This window comes from Notolabrus celidotus, chromosome 24 (genome assembly GCF_009762535.1).
Source record: "Notolabrus celidotus isolate fNotCel1 chromosome 24, fNotCel1.pri, whole genome shotgun sequence".
Classification (NCBI taxonomy): Eukaryota; Metazoa; Chordata; class Actinopteri; order Labriformes; family Labridae; genus Notolabrus; species Notolabrus celidotus.
Window position 1 is genome coordinate 8801389 of NC_048295.1, and position 25383 is coordinate 8826771.

The window sequence follows — 25383 nt, forward strand, 5'->3', positions numbered from 1 at the left end:
ACAAGTTAATAGGAATACAACATCCTTCACAACCATGAGGTCAGAGGTTTTATTGCAAAATCCCTGGCTTATGAATGTAACAGTGACAGTGTGAGGAGTTGTTATGCCCTTTCCTTCATGGAAACGAAAAATCAAATCTAGGCTAAAGGCTAAATCACATGACATCCTCAACAATGATAATTTCTGCTTTGAATGCGCTTCAGTTCTAATTACCAAAAATCAAGGGGAGAGGGCGGCGGCTGCTAGGACAAGAGTTGCAGGGAAGAAACTCTTAGGAAAAGAGGAGAAACGTTCAGTGGTAGGAACAATGGTAGGAAGTGGCTTGCCTGAGACAACACCCAAAGACGGTCAAACCTAACAGGCTGACCTTGTAGGCAAGAAGTGGGAACAGAAAAATCCATAGAGCAGAGTATCTTCTGTCTTTCTCCCAAAGCTGGGCAGATACTCTATGCCTCTGACATTAATTATTAACGTTTTTACTATAATTCAAGGCTATGAAATGAAATCCCTCATAATGATGCTCGGCCTAGGAGAGCTCAGGGGCATGAAAACTGGAAAATAAAGCAGATAAAAGGCTGGAGTGCTATCCAGAAATTGATGTTGGATTTTTCATTTGCAGCATTTTGCACTTGTAAACACTATTTCATTGCATTTGTCGCACCAATACAACGCCAAAAAGCAGCGCGCCTTGAAAAACAGATCACACTGGAGCTGCTTTTTTATTGCACGTTTCTCAAGATTCCAAAATATATTTATTGGATTCAGCAGCTCGGCATTCAAAGAAGTGAAGAGAGGGATAAAAGTCAGTGTAGCATGTACTGGAGCTCAAACCAAAGCAGGTTTTGCTCATTTGCAGTCTGAGCCATGGGGGCATCTTTGTAGACACATTTCATTGGTTTGTGTGTCGCCCTGCTCAGTAGCGGTTGGTTCTTTGACTGAATTTCTGTCTTTCTTCTGAGCGTTTCTGGTTGGATGCCAATCTCCCTGTGTATCTCTGATTGGCCGTGGCAGGCTCTGTCCCTGGTTCTGCTCTGTGGAGCTTGCTGTGTGATCTTGGCTTTCTACTGCAGTATTGGATTGTGGGTCAGAGTATGCAGGCAAGGCCAGTGGAGCGAGTCAGATGAGAGAGAGTTAGAGAGAGAGAGAGGGAGAGAGGGAGAGAGAGAGAGAGAGAGAGAGAGAGAGAGGGAGCGAGGGGGAGAGAGAGAGAGAGAGAGAGAGAGAGAGAGAGAGAGAGAGAGAGAGAGAGAGAGAGAGAGAGAGAGAGAGGGTAGTCATATCAAAAGGCTCTGGAGTAGTTTTCTGCTCCAAGCCTGCTCATTGGATGAATCCCCAGCACTGCTGAGTGTTTACCCATGGCCCAGTTATTTGCTAATCTCTCCCCCCCCTCCTCCCCCAATTGGCCTTCGGTGCACCCTCCCACCCCCTCCCCCCTCTCGGACTACCCCCGTCCCCTCAGCCTCGCTGCTAAAAAACAACAGCGATCTAATCTGGCTCTCTCCTTCATCGCTGCCAAGGCCCATTGGAGAGATGTAAGACACGGCAGTCTGAGACTTGATTAAAAGTCACAGAGTGCCGCTGATGTGGTGGCTGTTTTCTCTCCACGACTGGTTTTGAGTTCACGTTCAAGATTAGAGGCAGGAATAGAGGGGAGAAGGGCAGGGAGGCTCTCTTGACTAAAGGCTAAAACGTGCTTGATGCACTAGTGCACACAGCAACTCCTCTGCAGACACGCGTGCCCTGTCCGCATCCACTGAAGTATTCAAGCAGTGCTCTCTTGCTGGGGTGTCATGGGAAGAGCAGGCACGATACCGGCTGTAATGAGCCTTTGCAGACTCTGTATTGATAATCTGTGCATTTAAACTTGAGTTTTTCTAACACCAGGACTAGTATTGGTGCATGAGTCAGGGCCACACTGCCATAAAGCCAGCAAATGACATGTATATTTTGGTGTTGGATGCACACTCTGTATCGGCACACACAGCATCAGAATCAGCAGATATGATCCCACCAGGAATCGATTCTGTACCCTCATGCATGGCCGCTGCTTCTAAAGATAAAAACTCTAAGTGTATGCCCATGTGCAACGTCTTTCATCATCCCCAAAAGCTCAAGCAGCTACGCGCCGTCAGCCATCAGAGGCACGTGTCGGCTCTAATCGTACCTGCTGCTGCTGTTTGGGTGCGCTCTTGTTGCTGAGGTAGGATGGAAGCGTTTCGGGGGGTTATCTTGCTGACACCCCCAATTTCCCCAAGTCCTCTGCTTGAGTTTAAAGATGTCGGGTGGGGAAAGAGGAATAGGGGGGGGTCTGGTTGGTTTGTGGTGGGGTTTAATCTGCCCCATCTGTTGCCTCGGGACTGCACGGCCCCCCCACCTCTCTGAAAAACACCAGCGCTCAGTCTGTGTCTGTCTGGGTCTGGTACAGTTATGCTAATCCTGGGGCTTATGCTACCCTCAAAGCTTCGAGGCCTCCATTATTGACCACGATGCATTTATACCAAAATGCACCCCCTCCGTTCCTCCCCTCCCTGTCTTTTATACCTTTACTTTCCCAAATATGTGATGAAAACACAGATGACCAAAGTGGTGTTTGCCATCACTCTGCGGGGGGTTTAATCTCAGATTATTTATGAACAAGCAAAAGTTCATCAGACTCAGGCCGCTTCTGAATATAGTCTTTGTTTATAACCACATATTTCCCTCGTCATAGAAAAGAACAGCCACTACAGGTTTTGAGGGCTTGACAGGCTAATTTGTCTTATACATCCGCCCACTCCAGCGTCATTACTGGGCGCCTATGGCTGTCTGGTATGCAGGGGTTTCCACCTGTTATGTGATAGCAGACTGTTGTTTTTGTGCCCTATCACAATGAGTAAAAACACACCTTCAAACCAAAATGCACAACAAGTCTCAATCCAAGCCTCTCAATATAAACCAAACATCCTAATGTTTATGATCACATGTAAATAAAGCACTTACAGAATCAGTATTTTAATACCATAAAAATCAAACAACCTGCAGGATATTGGATCTGCTGATTGGCATTCCTTCCATCTATTTCCAATTAAATACTCACATTGATTTATTGTTATTATCAAGATGATCTCGCCACCTTCGCCACCAGTTGTTGGTGAACTTGTCTAACTTATAAGCAACTTTGTTCACCGTGTTGCTCCATCTTTTAATCCAACCTGCGGCATTGTAGCCACTTTACAGATAGCTAGTACTGATTGTCATACAAGTATTGATATTTAATCACTACACACTGATTTTAAGGTGATCCCAGCTGCTTCAGAGGTATTTCGAGGCAAGTATCTGTCTCAAATTGAGTTGATTTAATTAGGAAAATGCACATTAATCAACATTTTAGTAGTAGGCATTAATGTAAATATATCAGAATTTGCAGAATAGCTCAATTTTGTCTATAGTCCTAAGGTAGAACACAGTCCCAAAGCCACACCTGTAAAACCACCAGGCCCACATTACAAGTATAAGCTTATTTCAAATACTGTTGCCATAAAGGACAGCCTGTAAGAAACAAGAAGGCTTAGAGCTATTAAATAATAACGTCTAAACCAAAGTTGCTCCATTTTTACTGCGGCACATTAACCAAGTTTGTTTTCATTCTGGATCCAGAAAGCATCTGGGTCATAATTTAAGAAATGGATGAATAAAATATAAAACTTTTGGCCAATATGTGTTTTACAGTAAACAAATACTTCATTTCTGTTTCCTACTCCACTACCCACAACAAACCAGACTATATTTATCAACCCCCAAAGCACTCTCTTGCTCCCCTGATCTGTGTTTTGGTGTCTCAGAGAAATGCTGTCAGCACACTATTTGCCTGAAACCTGCACCTTTCATCAGTGATTGCTTGAAAACCCTGAGATCTAGCACATGCTCCCTGCTTTGTCGCTGCCACTCTTATAAGCTGATGTGAATAGAAACACATAAGCCCTGAGATATACGAGGCATAAAAGGGGACAACAACAACAAAGACAGAGCAATACCCATAGATGTGACATCCCAGCCGCCAGAGAAAACAAATACACGATCAATATCACGTTGAAGCTTCGCAGTTGTAAACAAGTCACCCTCTATCAAAGAGAATCCGACCCATCCTGAGCAGAACTGTTCATCCATACTCTAAGTAACATTTTTTGCGCGCTCTAGACTTATTGTCTCTGCTGGTCAAGGAGAATGCTTCGTGTTAATCATAGGCTGTCACTCTGAGTTACCATCTCAAGGCTGCACCTTTTGTTTTCTAAAACATCCACTAATTTCTCCTTTTTGCCAAACCAGAAGGTCGTCTGAACACTGCTCTATTGTATCTCGCTTCTGCTCTTACCTCTGCTCGGAGCACAAACCAAAAGGTACTAAGAGGGAGAGACATTGATTTTTTTTTTTTTTCATCTAATAGAGTACAAGGCTAGCTGTATTAGAGCCCAAATGGCCTCTCAGCACCCTCCTTCCAGCCTTCATTGGTCTGCTTCCAGCCGCAGTCAGTGTCATCTCTTCTCACAAAATAATAACGCTGACTGAGTGCTAAATATTACAGCATCAAAGTGGGTGCAGTCTGTGTTTTTGTACCCTTCAGCCTGGGCAACGACTTCCTTATTTCCCCGTCTAAATTGCAACGCTCCAGTTGCACAACACGGATCCCAGCCGTCATTATATTACCTCTATTTTTGCTTTTACACACTGGTTGCCTCGCAGCTTTACAGATGATTTCAACATTTTACAAGCCACTTTAACCCATTTACTGTCCTTGTGTTTACTTCCAGAGGGGAGACCGTAATGCACATTCAGCACACTGGCTTGAGAGTAAACGGTGATGCAGTTTAGTAAAGGAGCCCCTCAGCTCGCAGCATAATCTGTGCTATTAATTGCAGTACACACATTGATGTCTTAAGGGCTTTAATGCATGAAAATTATTAATTATTCTGCTGCTTTGGTGACCGTTTGACAAAATATACTGAAAGCAACCACAATAATTGTAACATCCTCACATAGACTTATAATGTAAGGAATAAAAGGATGAATCATTCGTCCTCTTTAACAAAACCTGGTGCCTACATCACCCATAATGCAGCTGACAGAGATTTGGTTGTGTGCATGCGAGTAGTGACTTTGTAGTTCAAGCCTCCAGCATCGAGCAGGGATGTCTCATCATCTTACTTCTACTCCACTCCCCAAGACTTTCTGGGATTTTGCAACTTCAGGTCATCAGCCCCAACCAACGCTGACTCAAGTGACATCACTTTCAATATTTAGCAGTCTTCTTACACTTCTTTTTGAAGCCACTAAAGGCTTATACTACTTTTAGCATGTACAGGAGTATCCTATAATACCTGGAAACACAAGAGAACAAAAGATGTACAAATTGGGAATAATCTTTTGTTGTTGGCACTTAAGTCCTTCTGATTCATCCCTGTCTTATTTTTCTGCACTGATGAAGTGCCAGACTTGACACCTAGCTCACTGTATTCTGCAGCTACAAACTTCAACTAGCAGACTCTCAGTCATTTAGCATGAGTCTGTAATCTTCCAGTCAATAACTTTGCTTTCTGCTGAGCCACTGACGTGACCACGGAGCCGACAGCTTCAAGAGTCCCCCCCCCCCCTCCCCGTCAGCCCTGGAGAAGCCGGAGCGACGCGGCTCCGGTTAGGGAACAGTGGGCCCTGTCAACGCAACAGTATGCAGCCCACGAGACACGGCTTCACAGTTTGGACAAGCGGCGCAAATGAGCAGCCCTTTTATTATGCTTTGGTATAATACTTGTGCTCTAATCCTCTTTTGGACCCCTCAAACCCCCGGCTTACCTGGGACAAGTGTAAAAACAGGGCCTGAATGTGGGTTGTGGCATACATCATGAGCATGCTTGTGCTACAAGCTGAACTCTACTTGAGAAGAATTCGGGCTAAAGTCGTCCAGGTCTTAGGAACACCTGTGGTCACGCCGCAGGTAGCCCCTGTTTGAAATTGTTTCCTCCAGATTTTGGAGCATGCAGCACACACCCACACACTGATTAGTCACAGGGGACAAGAGGATGAAAACGACCTGAGCGCAGCTGCAAACAGGTGGAAGGAAATGAATGTTAAAAAGACATTAGCAGGTATAATAATACAGAAGAGAGAATGGGAGGCTGCAGCGAGACAAAAGAGCAAAGGGAAAGGTGTTGGGTCAAAGAGATGACTAACACACTTTCCTGGACAATTAGGCCCTTTGCTTCCTCACATCATCATCATTACGAGCATCGTTCTTGGAAACGAGCACTGGGGGATCTTTTTTCTTCCTCCTTCCCATTCATGAAGCGAGCAGCAGCTCAGACAGAGCGAGCGGTTTGTCTCCTGTCTCTTTACAGCCATTACGCCAACAAAGTCTGACTGCTGCTCTAATTAATTTCGCGCAGAGCAACAATTTGAATTTATTGGCTGTTTACATGGCATGCGTGCGTATAAGCATCCATTAATCGTCCTTGTACTGATTATTGAGTGAATCTGTCAATCCTCTGACAGTCACTGAAGCCGTTAAACCGCTCTGGAGGAATACTAATTTGCATGTCAGGTCTCATAAAGGTGAGCTTATCAGGGGTGGTAATATTTCCAAATGATGAGAAATCTTTCAGAGCGTGTGCTGGAATGATGAATGCTGCTTTTACATTTAGCTGAATATTAAGACTCTGCACTCTTTCACCCCTCACCCCCCTCCTACCTTGACTGATCCTACGTCACAACCCTGACAACTCATCCCTCCAGAAGATACTCCGTGTCCTGCTCTCTCTGCTGAATCACCTCTCTCTTTTTGACCTTATCTTTCAACCCCAGCGTTCCCAAAATTAAACTGAAGCAGCAGAGCCTTCCTCCGCTATTTGTTTACGTACGGTTGTTATGTATAATCGGAGGATGTTTGTGCTTTGCTGTAATTACACTTTCAGCCCCCTGCTTGCCATTTTGTGGAAGTACAAATTAAAAAACACTCAGACTACCACTTGTCTGTTAAATGCAAATGTAAATGCAAATAGGGTAAAGTCTCTCTGCACGACCAGCTCCAAGTAACGAACACAGGCACAGTGTGTTTTCAAATGACGGTCACATACTTCCTCTGCAAAAGCACTTATTAGTCTGTTTCTGATAATACCCTGTCTATGAGTGGACAGACAGGTCGAAGCAAAAATCACAACATGATAAAACATTATATCCAGAAGCTGCTTACACGCATATATTCACACCCAGCTGCTGGGACGTCAGATGAGCAATCTAGGCAACAAAAACAGCTATTTTCCAACAACAACTCAGCTAAATTACCCATCTCAAAAGACACCTTTTCTGTCTTCCCACACATTCCTACCTCTCCCCCTCCTCTCATGCAGTGTTCTTCCATCTCTGTGCAGCCCGGCTACTATCTTATCATGCTCAAGGTCTCACAGAAGCCTGGCTTCAGCCCAAAAGTCTTGAACAGGGGGCACAACTTGGCAGACAAGGACTGCGGTATGTTTGGCAGTGTTTTTCCAGGCCTTTGTACACAGAATGATTAAATGGAGCCAGGGGTGCCTTCACTGCTCTGTTCAGGAGGAGGTATCTGTAAAGGTTTGCTTGACTACAGTGAGATGGGCTTCACAGATCACTCCAAAGATGAGCCAGGCAGACAGGAAGATGGGGAAGATAGATTAGGGATAGACAGGCTGGCTGGTGTGCCAGACAGGCAAACACACAGGGACGATATGGTGATTTAGAAACGACTGATTTAGTCTGCAGATTATCTGTGTTCAAATGACCAAATAATCCCACAAATACGCACAAGAATAAAACCTCTCCCAGCGCAAAAAGCAGCATTTGGCTTGCATTTTTAAGCAACATCTGCAACAAAACGACTATACATAAGAGGGGGAGCAAAATAAAAGCATTAAATATTCATGAGGAGCACATTTCCAAAAATCAATCACCAAAAAAGCACTTACCAGCCACAGAAGTGAGGAGGATCATCAGGCAGAACCCAAATTTAGCGAGTGATTTCATCGTGATTCGGCCCACAGCCATGACAGTGTGCATCGACTTTGGTCTCGTAGCTGGAGCTCCTCCAAGAAGTCTTGATGTACTTCTTCTTCTGCTCTTCCTCTTCTTCGTGTTTTGCACTTTATTTTCTCCCCCTTTTCTTTTCCTCACGTCAGCTCAATAACTTGAACTGACCCCTCAGGCATGGAGCACATCGAGAAACTGTGCGTAAAAAGGCGCTGTTGTGTGCCGTGATTTAATAACTACTGTTCACTGTCTCTAAAAGTTAAGTTAGTCCTGATATGGACTCCCGGATACGCTAACTTGTTTGCTGGATCAGCCATCCACAACCAGCCAGCGAGCAACCTCCATCTCTGCTAGCTAACATGCTAGCTGCCCAGGGCGACTGTCTGGCGCTGCAAAACTTACGCAAAGAGGGCAAATAACGCAAAAATACCCAACGCACAGCTAATCGGTGTTACTACAGAGCACTCCCAGGTGTAGACTTAGGAATATCCTCCACTTTTCCAATAAAACAGGAAGGAATCTGGCCTCTTAGCTCGGTTAGCCTCAAAGCTAGCCAGTTAGTTCTCCAGGTCCCATGTAGGAAATATTCACAAGTCAACGGCGCCTACAGTGAGTGAGCTCCTCTGCTTTGCTACAGGGTGAGATCACAACTCCCGTTCCTGCACACGACAAGGGTTGGAGGGATGGCCGTCTCTTGGTGTGATCCTCCCCGAGGCAATCGGCAGCGTTTGGCATTGACTGTGTTTGGAGCTCCGCTCGGCAGACAGACAGACAGACAGGGCGGCTGGGAACGCCTCGTTTGCAGGCTTGTCTGGACCGCTCGTCTCCGGTATCAGGTTGCTGTGGTGGGTTGGTGTTGGGGGTGGAGGACAATCCTACACAGAGCAGGAGGGGTGATGCAGCGCCGCTGTGCCGCAGACTGTGGATACAACACTCTGGAAACATATGCTGCGTTCAGGTGCTCCACGGCATTCTCAGGGTTGTATTGTAAACACAGCTCAGATTAAAGGCGCATTATAGCAGAACTCAAGTATAGTGATGAGAACTTGTGCATTTCCTGCTTTTACAGGTGCACAAAAACAAGGGAAGTGATGCGTCAACGTGCGCGCTTGTTCCAAACACTGCAAACAATGCGAGACTTTGAAGTAAAGAGAGTTATTATGACTCTCAAATTACCTGAGGAATCATCACGCCTGCACTATATTTATTATTATGCATGAATCATTAGTGTTTATTTTACACTATTATGGATCCAATTGACATGCTCTTATTTTCACTTTTAAAACGCGTTTCTCTTGAAGTTAAAACGTCCGATTGCAGGAAATGCACCAACAGTTATTCAGCCATGAATGTTGCTTTACTGCCTCTGTGTGGTCAGATAACTTTATAAAGAGCTTAGGAGTTAATGCAAGGTAAATACAGTGACTATTCCAGCAGGTGGCGACGTTTGCATGTGCGTAAAGCAGGGTAGTATGCTGTATGCAATTATATAACCCCGAAATACGATGAAATGCTATTCAGAAACATTATAATAAAGACTTTGGATACTTAATAAGACTCCATGGAGTGTATATACCAGTAGCTGTTATCTATTCTGGTGCCAGAATGGTGATAATGCAGATAGAGAGTACCATGGTGGAGTGTCTGGACACTTTTACGCAGTATAGAGTTTTACTTGAAAAAAAAAAGCTGTTGTTTTTTCCACAGTAGAACGTTTTGGTTCCAGCATTAAGATCCGACATATGATGGATGAGCTCAGAGCTTGCCCGCTGGGCATAATTACGCCGGAGAGGGGGGGCGTGTCACTTTGCTGAAGGGACCTCCGCTGACGGGACAGACTGGAGCGTAGAAGCGTTCGGATGTTTCCCTCCGCTTGCTCCTGACAAGTGATCTCATCCCCAGGTCTCCTGGATTACTGTTTTCGTCCTGATCTGGTGTAAATTTTTCAGGAATGGCGGGATAAAACTGCGTCAGTGTGCATTTTACGCACGTCGGACATCCTGGAGCGCAGGATATCAGCCTTCGTGCCGCCGCCTGAGACAGCCTTCGCAAAGTCTGCCCCTCCACAGTGCCTCTGTCTGTCTGTCTGATGAAAGGAGGACCACAGGATGGCTTCTGCTCCACCTGAGGCGAGGAAGTTCACCCGAGGGCTCAACAAACCGGGCACCGCGGCAGAGCTGAGGCAGAGTGTGTCAGAGGCTGTCAGGACGTCAGTGTTGGTGGTGAGTGAAAAGCTCTCTCACATAAACACACATTGCTCTCTCTGATAGAGGATTCCCTTCTTTCATTAGGAGGTCGGAGGTCAGACAGAGGTTTAAAGCCTCACTCAAGTCTGCTTGATTAAAACCTGGACCATCCCCAGAACGATCTGACTATTATTTATGTTACAAATGTGACATTCTCACTGTTCTGCTTTCATCTGCTCCCTTATATTCCCAGTTTCTGCTCCTGCAGGGTGTCTTTTGTGACAACTTTCTCAAAAAGGTTGCCAGGTAACAGAAATACACACCACCACCTCTAAAGGGAAAAGAAAGACGACGCACACATGAACGCTTGCACACTTCTTTAGTTAGTCTTGTCATCTGACCCCACAGGAGCACCTTGCAACTAGATCTGTTGTACAGAAACAGCTGAGTAATACAGAGAGCACCTATGGCTGCTACTGCATGGGTTGCCTGGTTCGTCTATAATGAGGGTGATTGTGTTATGCAGGCATGACACATCCGCTGTGATAAATCCGGTTCCCCCGCAGGTCTTGGATGTAGATTATTGTCTCTGCAGACTCCATATTTTGTAGCTCATTCTACCGTCTTGCAGCATATGTATCCTATGGGACGGATCCACAGCTCTGACCTGACTTACCCTGTGACTGTGTCTTGTTGCATAATAGTGATCAATACATGCCACTTTTCTGCAACTAATGGCTTCTGCTGTCAATTATCTCTCTCTCCACGGTCCCAGTGGCCTACTGATCTTGTAATAGAGACATCAAAAGGCACAGGAAGCCAGCCTGAAGCACAGGATTCAACCTGAAGACTGATTCTTTAACACAGCGATCGCATAAACACATTTACTTTCAGGTAAAGCCACGAAAAGAAATCTATTCGGTCAACAAAGTCGTCTGCATTTCAATAAAGTTAGTGAACACATGAAGCATTTTCACCACATCCACAGCAAGCATGTGTATTCATGTCTGCAGTGTCATGATACGGGGAGCTCTGCGGTCCAGGCCCTGATCAGTGACCATGACATCATCTCAGGCCTAATGAGTTTGTAATGGGGTTTGGGCCTGCGTCATCATGTTACACATTCATACTGTGCATCACTGGCTTCATAGTACAGTGAGGCAACGTGCTCAGGAAAAAATGGAGCAGAAGTAAAGCCGAGATGTTGCTGTGCAGCATCATGGCATTTTGATACCAACCAGTAGGAATTGCTTCTAGTTGTGAGTATCTTTTGATGCCTCTACAGCATCCGGGGGTAGGATGTACATTTACAAGCTACTTTTCCAACTAACAGACATATTTGACCTTTTCAGAATCAAGATAATTTGCTCTCTCGCATAGAATTTAAAGGTCTGTTCAGTCAGTGTGATAAAAAAGGCTCAAAATTCCACCTGTAACGCTCACAAATGGACTAGTTGTGACCTGCTGGAGGATCCAGGAAGGAGTCATTCAGCCAAATGTGCCAAATGAAGCATTGCTTCAAAGCTGCTGGCCTTAGAGTCCTGCTAGAGTCAAGGATAGTAAAAATTTGGGGATATGTTACAAGTAGAGATCTAAAAGGAAGAAGCAGAAGCTGGAAATCTTGGACTTGGTGTTGGATCTATAAAGATGAAGGCCTTTAAAACACATTGTCCAGGTTGCAAGATTCAAACATACGTCTTATAAAGCCTGACATAGTCTCTTTGATATCACCCATAGGTTTCTGAAGCAGAGTCCTGAAGTCAAATGATGCCAGGCAGCGACTATACTGGAAATGCTGCTTCAATCAAACATTAGGTTGACCTTAGCCTCCTTGCTAACCATCAATCAATGCAACCACGCCCCTGAATATGTCTGATTATGCAAAACGTGTAGCCTTAACATCTTTAAATCAAATGTGTGATAGAAAACTTAAATAGGCATTTTAACATGAGTGTTAATGGGGTCTCCTTGGCTTTTTGGGCCAGCCTCAAGTGGACAATCGAGGAACTCCACCTTTTAGAACTTCTGCATTGGCCGCATTTTAACTGGAGGTTGCAGCTTGGTTGCAGCTGGTAACATATTTAGTTTGACCCTTCCTGGTCACCACAAAATAGCCTTTCATCTCCAGTCAGGAGCCCCCTTTAACTAATTGTACTATAAGGCAGCAGGGACTACGCTGCACCTTTAAGGTGGATCACAAGGTATGCATCTGGGTCCAATTATGTTCCTGTAATAGTACATCTGTGGAAAACTTCTGCTGCCCCTCTATTTTTGACCGTGTACTTATGGTGCAGCTGCTTCCCCTGCCCGTTTGACGCGGACACTGACATGCTGGTATGGCTAACGCAAACACATATAGAAAACTGGACATCAAAGAATTCCCTCCACCGCTCAGGTTTCACTGAGCGAGGCGAGGGCCCGGACTGGAGCTTGTTTTTGTGGAAGTGTTTGAAAGATGAAGGACAGGAGTTTGCATTAACAGAGTCTTAAATTTAAGATACTCCTCCCGCTGATGGAACATAATCCATTATTCAGTCTTAATCTTCGTCCCCTCACTTGGCAGTTATGTCATAGTGGGCCTATTAATTCAGCCCACAGTGTGTGGAGTGGCATAATGGATGTCAGATCAGATCTCGGGGCTGCGTTTAATAATGGATGAGATGATGGTAGGTGTCCTGGCTATTTTTAAACGTGCCCTCTTTCTCCTCCGTAACTCGTGTCACACTAAGCACCCATGGGAGCATCAATAATGAATACCTGCATATGGGATAAATCATCCAGATTCAAGACTCAGGTCCAAATGTGGACCGAGCCGGACTCTTGCACAAACACACATTATACGTAGTTAGTGCAGGCGTGGCTGGCTCGCAGCTCTTCCTTAGTAAACAAAGTGGAGGCCAAGCGGTGGAGCAGTAAAGAAAGCTCCTGCTGGTTTAATAATCACTTCCAACTGTGGGAAATGCTTGCTTGGAGGTTTTTATTCCTCTAACTGGCTTCTCCTTGGCTTGCTGGATTTCCTTCATGCACCGTAATCACACAGGCTATAAAAAATGCATACAAACACTCAATCCTGCCTTTTCATATTTTTTTCTCTTTTGGCCATTCAGCCTCTATTCAAACACTGAAACCTGTAATGTGCATGATGTAGCTTAATACCACTGAAGTGTTGGAGACGCTACTTTGAAAGCAGGATTTATAAGCTACCGTTCATTTCACACTGCAAGAAGTTGAGCTACAGTGAAGCTATATGAAGATTTAATCTAGTTTGGTTAACTAAAACTACTTTGGGTGATTACTAAGTCAGTAAAAATTCTTCATAGGTTGTACAAAAACAATATAAACTTGGCCGCATGCAGTGCTGAACAGGTCCTTGCCTGTTAGTGCATCTCCAGGTGCATTGCATATCAGGGTTTGGTATCATCTGCAGACTCTTTTCTTCTTTTAGAGTTGGAGAAGGACAGGAAACATGGGGAGTAGAGAGCGGGGGAAGACATGCAGGGAATGGTAGAGGCCTGGAGTCGAACCTGTGACCGTTGCAACGAAGACTATAGCCTCAGACGTCTTCATCTGTCAAAGAGGAGTCTGAATTTCATGTGTTTTGGACACAACATGAAGTGAGATCACGCCGTCCAAATCCAGCATTATCCTTCTGAATCATGTCACAGAAGCCTCCTGCCTCTCGTCAGTAAGAGGCGCTTTGACAAAGATGCAATATGTGCATGTAGATTTATCCAACATGCCAAGTTTGAGGCAGTTTGGAGACTCATTTAGCAGAACTCCATGCAGATGAACCTCCAGGAAGTTGCAGGGAAATGTATTTCTCTTCACCTCAACACCTCCCTGCACCGTTAGTTCAAACTGTGGAAGTCCACTTAAGAGTGAACTCTCCTCCAGAGGATTTGTTCTGATTAGAGCATCAAAAACCTGGCCGAGATAATCCGCAGATTTGCAGATGCTTTAGCACTGCTGACCTATATCAGTGTCATGATACGGGGATCTGTGACTGAGCGTGGGGCGTTTGGGTCTGCTGCTGCGGTCTGTGGTGGAGTCCCGAGATGCTGCTTCTGAGAGTGGAGGCTCCTCTTGCCGTGTGGTTTCCACGTCGTCTGTATTTAGGCTCCCTGTCGTAAACACCCTCTGTCTTCTTGCCAGTCTCTCATGCGTGTTTGTATCTGCTTTGTAATTTGCCCGTGAACTTCAACCTTAATTCTTCCCTCATGATAAGATTTTGACGTTTCTAGTTTCTATATTCAGCAAACATGTCCGCCATCATTCTTTAGAGCCTGAAGGCGCATGAATGATGTGGTCTGGTCTTGTTTGAGAGCCACATTAATTTCACTGGGTTGTTGCTACATGTTTTTGTCTCCTTCATGGCTGGCGTTGTTGATTTAAGGGAGTGTGTGAGGGAGATTTCAGCTCATTGCAACATCTTCAGCACTTTAAGGATTCTTTTGTTGTTTCTTTCGTAGGAATCTGTCTGAGAATTAACGAACAAAAGAACGACTTATTTAGTTAATCCGACGCTTTCACAAACTCTTAAATAATGATCTTACAGCAGTTAAAAAAAATGTTTGCTAACAATGGCAACAAGTGAAGAAACTCATTCATGAGCCTGCAGACTGTATGCAGACAAATCCCAGCTGATTCCCCCAGTGTGCTGTTGATGGACGTGATGGTATTCTCCCACAATGCACTGCATGGAGAAAATAAAAGAGAAGCTCACAGCTGAAAGACATTAGAATAAAATGTGGGTGTGAGTGAAGAAGCTGCAGAAAGATCTCAAGTATCACATCACATCGCCTGGATTCTCCCTTTAAAGCGTATAATGGAAACATTTCGAAGTGTCTTAGTGGTTGTGTGACCTCGTGTGATCATGCATTTGCAGCATTAATACTCCTACTGTATGTCGGCATATTAAGAAGATTAAACCGTCCACGTCATATAGCATCAGGCTCACAGATGTAAGTCTTCACATGGTTGCATAATGTCTTTAAATGCTGCTGTGCTTTTAAGTATCTTAACTGGGGAGAGCAGTCAGTTTAAAAGCATCAAAAGAAACCTACATTTCCCATCATGCAACTGACTGCACATTATATTGAACTAACTCTTCATGGCATTTCCTCACATGTTTTAAACACAGACTTAATGCTGCAAATGTATTGCCATTCAGGCTGAAATACCCCCGATGACATCACCTCATGCGATGGCATCATCAGCTTTACTTCCTTACCCCAGACGAAGCTTATTTAGGGCCACAGAGGACTCATTCCCAGGCATTTTAGTGCCCCAACTAGATTGACTTTTCTGTGTCCAATGGTACTGCTCCTTTAACTGTATTCCATGTATTCATGATAGTAATGTTCCTTTAATAAACCCGTAATTAACATAACAGTCGCTCCTTCGATCTGCAGTGCAGCCAGCCTTGTCTGCAAAAATTGGTCACTGACCATAAAAAATTCCTCTGACCCAGTTGACACAATTGCACATCCAGTTCTCCATATAAAAATAGCTTTTTTTACTTCAGTATGGAAAACATCCACGGCCCTTTTGGCTGCCTCAGAATCCTTCCATCCCAGCATAAGCCTCACATAGGTAGAATCAGAGCTTTGAACCAGTGGCCTAGATACTATGTAATAAAGACAAAAGGCATCTAATTACTGTTTGTGGTTCGTTAGCCACAAGGAGGACTGAATCGGCCAAAAACCTCCAGTCAGGGCAGAGTGTGTCTCCACAAAGATCCTGTCCTACTCTGCCAGAATACCTGCAGGCCTTTCATGAGACTCCCAATGCCCAAATCACGAGAGCGTAACCCAGATTCAACAGCAACCTTCATTATTGTTAGCCTGAATTTAGGTCCCTGATGGATTTATTGGCACATGGAAGAGAATCACAGCTAGGGCTCTGCACTATTTAAAGGAAAAGTGCAATTAGAAGAAGATCTGGGACACATTTGAGGGACATTTAGGCGCAATTATGGAACAGTTAGACCCTTTTTGCCCTGTTCTTTTTCAGACTGAGCTTCTAAATTATGCAGGTATCCAAATTTAGACCCTACTTTTGACAGATTCTGATTTTTTCCACACTCACTCTTCATTTATTAATCCATTGTGCTAATTAGCTGGAATATTCCCAAACCTCTACCCATGCAAACTTGGAACAAAGTCTTAAAAATGTGCAGGAATCATGTAAACCACTATCAGAGATATGGACACCTTTAAGTACCTTTTTGAACTAGCCATGCTCAGACTGTCAGGCAGCACTTTTTTGCAATACTTCCACAATATATGACTCTGGACATGTATCCCCTCTATCTGCACCCACATTAGTGACCCTACATGCAGAAACAGAGCTATAGCACCCTTGCAAAGCTGTGCAAAACAAACCCTAGATACATTTCTGCACCCCTGAATTAACAGTTGTAGTGAAACATCTCCTTCTTCTGAGAGGGTCTCATCACAGAGTAGGATTCAGGCGAATCTTTCATACTTTCATACTTTCATGCCCCACCCTAGTTTCTGCTCAGGCTTGCAGCTCACATGACATCACTTATGTGTGCTTTGATTCCTGAGCTAGTTCTGGGAGCACGTCCCAAAATTCTTCTGAAAAGATGAGGTAAGAAAAACATGATCTGGCCTTGTTGTTGCAGTGTTCAGAGCAGCCTGCGGGAGGCAGCAGTGACGCATACTTCTGACTATCTGACAGGAGAGGTACTGCGGTGGATGATCCAGCTGTAAAAGGCAAAGAATTGAGCTCTCTTGAAAAAGAATACGCCCTTTGTGTTCCTTCTCATGGTGTAAACATTTAGCTGTTTCACTTTTGCATTTATTAGTTTATGAGTTAACGGTTCCACATGGTCAGCCGCCACAAGAATCTCTGCAGAAGTGAGGCTTGATTTATCCGCTTGTTTTGCAAAGAGAAAAACGCTGATGTGCATTGCCAGGAGTTCTGGCTGTACCCCAAAAAAGTCCCTCATTTAATTCCTTAAAATAACAGAGTCTTGTTCCAGGAGTAACCCCTCTTTATTAATCATGAACTAAAAACAGTGTTATTAAAGGTCGACCCAGTGAAAAGACACTTTTCAGTCTGCAACTCCCAATACGGCATCGATAAAGTTTATGGAGTGAATTTACGACCACGGACGGATGTTTTACTATTTGAAGATGAGCATCTGAGAAGAGCATTACCTTTTTTTCGCTGACTCAGAGGGATTTTCCGCTCCACTCTGTGCCCTGTCTTCACGAGTAAACACATGGAAAGATCTGATGAATGTATTTTGAGGATTCTGATGAATTCATTCTGTGGTCTGGTGCAGCGTCTCCCCAGTCTGTGAGGAAAGGTCGTTGGGTGCATCCCGGGGTGCGCTTGGTTTTCATCAGATTAATGCACTCTCAGGGGAATCGCACTAATTTAATGGCATTGTGGGGCGTTGCTGATTATTTCTGGAGGAGACTGAAACACTGGAATTGCTTTTGTTCTTATCTGTATGTGTGGTCAAGTAGTTCATTTTATACTTTTTAGTTTGTTATGTGATTTCATTTATATTGGAAAAGGCTTTTTCCACAACAGTTTTTAATCTAAGTGCTAGAGCAGCACCATATATCAAAACTCAGCTTCAGGACGCACTTTTAATGCCTTATTTTCATCCAAAAAGTGAGCTGCATCTGCACTCACTAGTGTGACCAATACACCAGTATACAATGCAGAGAGAGGTCTTTTAACCTGTCTTAACCTGTCTCCACGTTTCACCCAGGAGTTGGCGCTGGAAGAAGTAGCAGGTTTAAGCGGGCACCCCATGTACAGAGGCTATAGTCGTCGTTACAGTTGCAGCTGGTTCAACTCCAGGCCTTGACTAATTGCTGCATGTCTTCCCCGGCTTTCTACTCCCCACATTTCCTGTCTCTCTTCAGCTGTCCTGTCAATAACGGCAAACATGACCAAAGATATATATTTTTAAAGAAGCATGCTGGATACAAAGCGAGGTGGACCAGTCCAGTGACGGCATTTTTAACAGCTTTCCTCCCTCATTAAGTCAGAATCATGCATTTGAACAAAGCGGTGGCCTGGAGGTGGGTGTCAAGAGTTTTGGTCAATCAATCTTTATTTGTATAGCGCCAAATCACAACGAACATTATCTCAAGACGCTTTTGAAAACAGAGCAGAGACCAAGCAACACCAAGGATAAGACTCAGTCTGATCTCATCTTAATCCACCATGAGCAGAGCACTTTGCAGTATTTAGCACGTTACAGTGGCATGGGCAAACTTCCTTTACAGGCAGAAACCTCCAGCAGGACCAGACTCATGTTCGACACACATCTGCCTCGCTGGTAGTGGATCAACACTACTGCACGTTAAGATCAATTGCATACAAGTAGCTAGCAGGAAGGCGAAAACAGCTGGTGCTAGAAAGAGCTACACAGCTTCATAGATACGACACATTGCTGAATTTAATCTCTGATCGCTCCTCGTAGGATGGCAGATCACCCCCCCCATAAATTTACTTATATTCCAACTTATAGTCCCAAATTTGAACAACACTAATCCTCATTACTAAGAAGTTGCTTGTATGTTTATGCAGCAAACTCATAGAAAGCTTTGTCTCTTTACTTCTTAATCATCCTCCAAATAATCGCTGTCCAACCTCTTCATACTCTATCTATCCTGATTCTTTCCTTTTCATGTCATTTTCTGTTTTGCCCGTTTTGCTGCATCATCCACTCAAAAGTAGGTGAGTGTGTCACCCTCTGATGAAATATTTACACCAGCCTCCTCCAGAGACGCTGAAGAAAAACCAGAGAATTGTTTTTGAGTGCATGTAAATCACCCTTACATAAACAAGCTCATACCCTGCTGGAGACAGAGGGTGGATGCTGGGATGTTAATAAGGTCGGTGATTTGCACTGGGTTGCCAGGTTTGTCCCAGTTGTCCTATGACGCATCATTCTTAATGGATCAGTCCAGGGAAGTGTTAATGGAAGTGGGCCTTGCAATGCAGGTCAAAGGGAGTTAAATCATTCCTTTTTATGTCTCATGTAAATGACCTCAGAAGGATGACTGCATCGCTTGTAAGAGGGAGAAGGAGGAAGGAGGGAAGGAGGCAGAGAGAAAGAGTCAAACATTGTCTGCAGGAGCTTGTGTGTGTGTGTGTGTGTGTGTCTTTGTTGGTAACAGTCTGCTTTTACTGTTGACAAAGCGTGCAGAGTCAGAGAAATGACTAAGCTGTAAGAGAGGGAGGGAGAGAGAGAGAGAAAAGGAGAGAGTGAGGGAGAAGTGAAAGTGACAGGCTGGAGCGATGGAGAAGGATGGCAAGGAGCGAGAAAAGAAAGCGAGCCAGTGAAGACGAAGGAGAGAGAGAGAGCAAAGTGAGAGCGTCTCAGCATCCCCGAGGCAGAAGGAGGAAGCGAAAGGAAGAGGAGTCAGAGAGTCGACGCCCTGCTCCGGCTGAATGAGCAGCTCTGCTTCCTCTCCTCTGCGCGCTCATCCCTCCATCCCCGCTGAGCTGCACACAGGAGGATACGACTCAGCGGACTGCACTCGGACTCAGACTTGTTTTTGGAGATCGGGTTTCAAGCGGAATAATTGGGAATCCTTCACGGCTGTGGAGGATGAACTGATACCTTAGTGTGTTTTAAAGCCTCTACCAGCTACTACACCTGAGAGGAGATTTCACCTTCATTTGGAGGAGGATAAAGTTGACACTTCTTCATCTACCTGGAGGAAAGTAAAGAAACTAGGAAGAGGAGTCTGTCCTGCATGGTTTTGGCGTGTGCTCAGTGGCACCATGGGATGCACCACCAGCGTGGTTTTGTTGGAGGGGCTGCGCTCCATCCTTGAGAGGAACTGTGGCTACATCAAGGGGGCAGTGGAGCTGGGGGGTCTGGAGGAGGAGGAGGAAACAGTGAGTCTGAGGGGATCACAAGTCTGGATGCCCACCACCGCTTTGGTAAACACACCCTGCATTACTTGAAGATTAGCATGTTTACTTTGCAAACTTGTAGCTCAAAATTTTGGTTAACAAGAAGGATTTATCCCCAGAAAATTACACTGTCAAGAATTTTGTTGCATTCGTTCATTTCATCAATTTTTGTGTGTATCCAGCTTCCAAAACATGAAGCGACGTTGTCTTCATTAAGGATGGAAACTACGTAAAAATAAATCATTTACAGGAAGAGCACAGACTTGTTGGATTAAACATGAGTTTCTGCACAAATCAGCAGAAATTGTGCCTCATAATCTTCCGAATAGACTCCCCAGAGGTTCTCGATTTAGCAGAGAAGTAGATCTTTCAGTGGCTCCAATCACACATTTACCAGAGCAGCATCTAAAGCCCAACATTTAGCTGCGAGGATCTGTAAGCTACATCTCAGGGTTCCAAATCTGCCTTTTGTGCAACATAGGCCCTGAAGTTCCGTCCTCTCTTGGTCTGTATTTTGTCTTCCTCTTGGATTTATGCACTTCCCTTCAGTTAGCTCCATTAGCCTGCAGCCTGCCGTGTGTTAAGTCAGATAGATTTAATGGACAATCAATAGCGCGGGGGTTAAGTAGGATTGCAAGTGCACACTAAGTCAAGGATATTCACAATGAACCATCATCACTTTTGGATGTTTCCTTTGCAGCCATAAAACCTGGTGGTTGGCCTCCTGTAACCTTTTCCAATGATTACATCTGCAGTAGCCGTGGAAAATATCTGTCCATTAATATCTAAATGATAGTTAAAGATGGAAACACAGGAGGCGCCAAGGACTCAGCCTTAATGTCTCAAGTTTAAAAATATAAACATAGTGATTGTGTTCATCTTTTATGGAGCTGGGAAACAGCCAACATTATGTTCTTGTGTTTCTCTCTGCGTAAAGATGTCTCCAGGCTTGTAGAGGCTGAACCCTGACTTTGCAGTGCAGTTTTTTAATTTATGTATTCACATTAAAGCCCCAGAAAACCTGGAATCAAATTAGATGTGCTTATTTTTAATCCCCAGAAGGGACAGTGAGGTGTTTTCAAAGTTATTACTTAAAATATACCTGACTGAAAAGACATATTTCAAATTTAAGCTAGAAAACAACAACCAATAGATTAATACCAATGTCTTATAGCATGCTATCATGACAGCGCTGAAGCTACTGTAAGGAGTTTTAACTGGTTATAAAACAGACTGAAATCAACATGGATCCTTCTTTATGACCTGCTAAAGAAAACCAGACCATCAGCATACGAGTTGACTATATTTCTAGATAGTTCTGTTTCACAACAAGTGATACATTTGACTGTAAAAGTACAGTACTCTAACATGTGCAGGACAAAGCACAGCAAAGAGATGCTGGGTACCACTTTGTCCACAGATGGAGTCACAATCAATGCAAACCTGAAGATGCTCACTGGAGCTTTAAACTGAAGTAGCATGTTTTTAGTCTAGTGTGAGCTCTAGATCATCTATTTGTAAATCACACAGAGTCAAGATGAATCTGTGTGTTTCTCGTCCACAGTTTTTCCCCATGGATTAATCCCATTCAGGGACTTTCTGCACCTCATTTCTCTCAGCACCTCTGAGAGCTCTGACATCATATAAAGACGCAGGAAAATCCCCTCTCTGGTATCAGAGTTAACTTATCCCACATGTTTTTCCGTGTGTTACCTGGAGCTATAATCTGACCACTGAGCTGCTCCTTGAGTCTGTGGTTAAAGGACACACTCCATCTTTTTTTAAGAGTGTGACAAAGGAGTGTTTTTTAACTAAAGTCGCTTTCCAGCATGTGACTGCTCCATGTGTGCGTGGAGGGGGGATCCGTCTGGAGGGGAAGTTTCACTTCTTTTCAGGCAACACCCTCACACTTCTTCTCTCCGGGGCGCCTTCACCGAGGATCAGCTCCCAAACATTACGTCAACCACCGCTTATGCAATCCTCCGCAGACTTGTGTGACGCTTTACGTCTACATATGTGTGTGTGTTCATGCCTCACGGGAAGGGTGTGGAAGGCTCACATGTCCTAATGGGTTCAAGCTGTGTAAAAACAAATGGACACCATCCCTCTCCTCCCTCACTTTCTCTCACTTTTTTTTTTTTACATCTCTTACGCATATCCTCTTGTAAGCCAGTTTGCACTCACACACACACACACACACACAAACTCACACATCCTCGTGGTGCTGCTGGCGTGGTACCAGCCCCAGCTCCAGGAAGCGTGGTGGTGTGAGAGCACTCCAGAGATGTGGGTGAATGAAGCAGGATGACCTCAGTGCAGTCAGGGTTTCTGACAAGAGGCTGATTATCACGCTGAGCTGGTGACGCTGTCACTGAGGCCTCCACAGGACGACGGAGGGAGGGGGGGGCAGTACAGTCAGCAGTCCATTACAGACTGAGGCCACAGGAAAGTCAAGTAACCTGCAGAGGTTTGCTTTGAATAGACCATCCAAAAATAAGCTTTGAAGCTCTCAGTGAGCATATATCTGCATTTGTGTCCCCTCTTTGGTTTTAAAAGGCCAGATAAGGATTATTTTTGATTGTCTCCACCCTTGGTTTGTCTTCATCATGCTTGCTAGCTACCTTAATGTGATCAAACACCACAGCGTTCATCCATTGATACCTGAGACATTTCAGCCTGCAGCTCGCTAGCTTCTCGTGAGATACTTGAAGAGATCATCCTGACCTCTGGGATATCAAAATGGACATCCTTCTCTATTTTCCTTGACAAAATTAGAATCCACAGCATCAACAAATTGACGATTATCAGAAGCTCAAATCTGTATAGTCTCTCCTGTCGTTCTTCAGGGTTTCTCCACCTCCCCCTCAAAGCGGCCCTGACGGCCCCGTGAATCCACATCGCTCTCCAGCCTCTGTTTTCAAAGACCTTATTTCTCTGAATGGTGCATTTCAGCGAGTCCCTTTGAAGCGAGTACAGTTAAAACAAGTTATGCTAATGATGCACAGTGCCTCTCACATCAGAGGACCCTGCTGCACACAAAGTGAATGTCACACACACACACACACACACACCCTCGCCTGCCTTTGTGCTACATTTTGTTAAAGGGGGATATCGCTGCAACTGTAACGCAGACATGACGGCCTTTGAAGTCATCCCCAACTTCTCCTCCCGTAGACACTCTGGATGAGTTCCTAACCGTGCTTGTTGAGTCAGAGAGATGCAGTGGCGTGTAAACATCAGCGCGGTTAAGGAGTTGAGTGTAACACTGCAAAAAAAAGAGAAAAACAACAACTCCAAAATACTGGATTTGCATAAATGTTCCCGCAGTAATTCCTCCATGAAAACTTTAAATGTCATCATTCTGAAACACGCTCTCCGATAGAAAACAGCTGAGCTGAGGCGCCTCGGTAGCTTGGAGATAAAAGGCGAGAGATTCTCCTTTGAGAGATGGCTGACTGGATGGAGAAACAAGGGGCAAGTCAAAGTCTTCCTGAAGCAGCAGGAGAGTGTGAGTGAGTGTGTGTGTGTGTGTGTTGCAGTGTAAGAGCCGGATGAGCAGAGAGTGTGTTTTCACTGACCCTGCTGTGGGTGCCTGCTGCAGAGGATACGGTGAACGAAGAGTTCAAAGGAAGGAAAATAGCAATGGGGAGTAGAACTTGATCAACACAGACTGAGCGTCTAAATACTGCTGCTGCAGCCGCTCACAGTTATTCTAAGAGATTTCAACAGTTGTTTTTGAATCCTATGGAGGTGAACGACCATCTTTTCAACTAATGACCCTGTGTTAACCTTTTATTTTAACATCCAAGGATGGATCTTGGAGTCTGATGTCACTTGGTTGTGATCGAGGAAAAGAAGTCCTGTGGCCATCGGGTTTAAAAGAAACGAGTTTGACAGATCTCCATGACCTGATTCTTCTGTCTCCTTGAGGCTGAAGTCTCCGAGCTACACACCTCCCTGCGATTATAACACACAGGAAACTAAGACCTAGCTGCCAGGTTTCAAAAAGTAAGACTAATGTAGTGGAAGAGGAGAACATCTTTGGTTCAGCTGCTCCTCATTTTAAAACACAGAGAAGATGCCTCACCCTCTCTGAACTGTGGAAGCTTTTTGATTAAGTTTTTAAATAGTTTTGGGCTCTTTTATGCCTCTTTAGCTGTGGGTTAGGCCTGTCAGATTCCTGTGTGTAGTCTGAACACACACACACACTCACACACACACAGAATTCAGTCAGGTAGAGCAGACACATGACAACATGATCTCTGGGCCTCCTCCAAGTTTTTAATGGGGGAGTGGTTGACTTCTCCTCCCCTCCTCCTTTAAAAAATCCCATACTGTACATACACAAACGCATACACTCCCACAGCTGCACAGCTGTGAGGGAGGGAGGGAGGGGCCCGACCCTCCTGATGAGAGACAGAGCGGGAGAGGGAGAGAGAGAGAGAGAGAGAGAGAGAGAGAGAGAGAGGGAGGCTGGGCCATTGTGACTGAGCACACAGGGAATCTCACCGGACGTCTGCAGAGCTCTCTCAGCTTTTTTCGCACACTGCACGGCAACTTTATGCCATGGCAGTGTGTGTGCCGTGAGTCTCTTCTTCACCTGACTGGAGGACACACACACACACACCACAGGCCAGGATTGAGCAGCATGCAAGGCCGGGCGGGAAAAGCCCCCAAACGGGAGATGGTGATAGAGTCCCCACAGCAGTACAAGAGCCTGGCTGAGATTGAGGCAGAGGTGGAGGCTGTGTCACAGGTGGCAGCGGTAAGTGAGCACTCTGCCATCTTCTTTTACAAGAAGCTCTGAGAGTCTCTCGCTTGGAGGAGCTGATGCGATCTGATTGTTTAAACCCGTTTTCTATCACTTGGAGTCTCTTTAAAGAGCAGCTTTGAAGATATTTTAAAAGGCAGAGGCGGAAATGGGAAATAGCAGCTTCAGGGCACACCTCTCCAGGGGGTTGAATGTTGATCTTTTTTTAGGAAATTGGAGCACTTGTGGCTTCCTTTGTTCATTAACCGTTTCTGCACATCAGAGTCAGGGAGTTTGACAAGCAGCAGGAACTCTGCTTTAAAATATCCTACAATTTGGATTATTTCTGATCAGCAAATCAAGATTAAAAGCAGTAGCTGAGCAGTTAGGTAAGAGTATTATTTTAGAGGCGGGATCTGACCCCACAAAGCAGAATATCTACATCTTCATGAGCTTTAAAATTTCAGCTCAATCCTCACATAGCTGCTCCTCTAATGCCTTCATGTG

General features: G+C 44.8%; 2 protein-coding genes across 6 annotated transcripts in view; one reads left to right on the forward strand and one right to left on the reverse strand.

The window, feature by feature from the left end:
- The window catches only part of LOC117808119 (bone morphogenetic protein receptor type-2-like), a 29397-nt gene extending 20451 nt beyond the window's left edge, over nucleotides 1-8946 (reverse strand). Inside the window, exon 1 of the mRNA XM_034677644.1 lies at nucleotides 7965-8946. Within this exon, the coding sequence (XP_034533535.1) occupies nucleotides 7965-8055 (91 nt within the window). The 5' untranslated portion in view covers nucleotides 8056-8946. The remainder of the gene's footprint in view (nucleotides 1-7964) is intronic.
- dock9b (dedicator of cytokinesis 9b) overlaps nucleotides 1-25383 on the forward strand; it is a 78124-nt gene that overhangs the window by 21415 nt on the left and 31326 nt on the right. For 3 of the 5 annotated variants that reach the window (XM_034677620.1, XM_034677619.1, XM_034677621.1), the window contains exon 6: nucleotides 9975-10247. The exons of 1 other annotated variant lie outside the window; for it this stretch is intronic. In XM_034677620.1, coding sequence (XP_034533511.1) covers nucleotides 10134-10247 — 114 coding nt within the window. In that variant the 5' untranslated portion in view covers nucleotides 9975-10133. Of the gene's footprint in view, nucleotides 1-9974; nucleotides 10248-24625; nucleotides 24892-25383 lie in introns of those variants that run through there. One more of the 5 variants, XM_034677618.1, reaches the window with a different exon arrangement.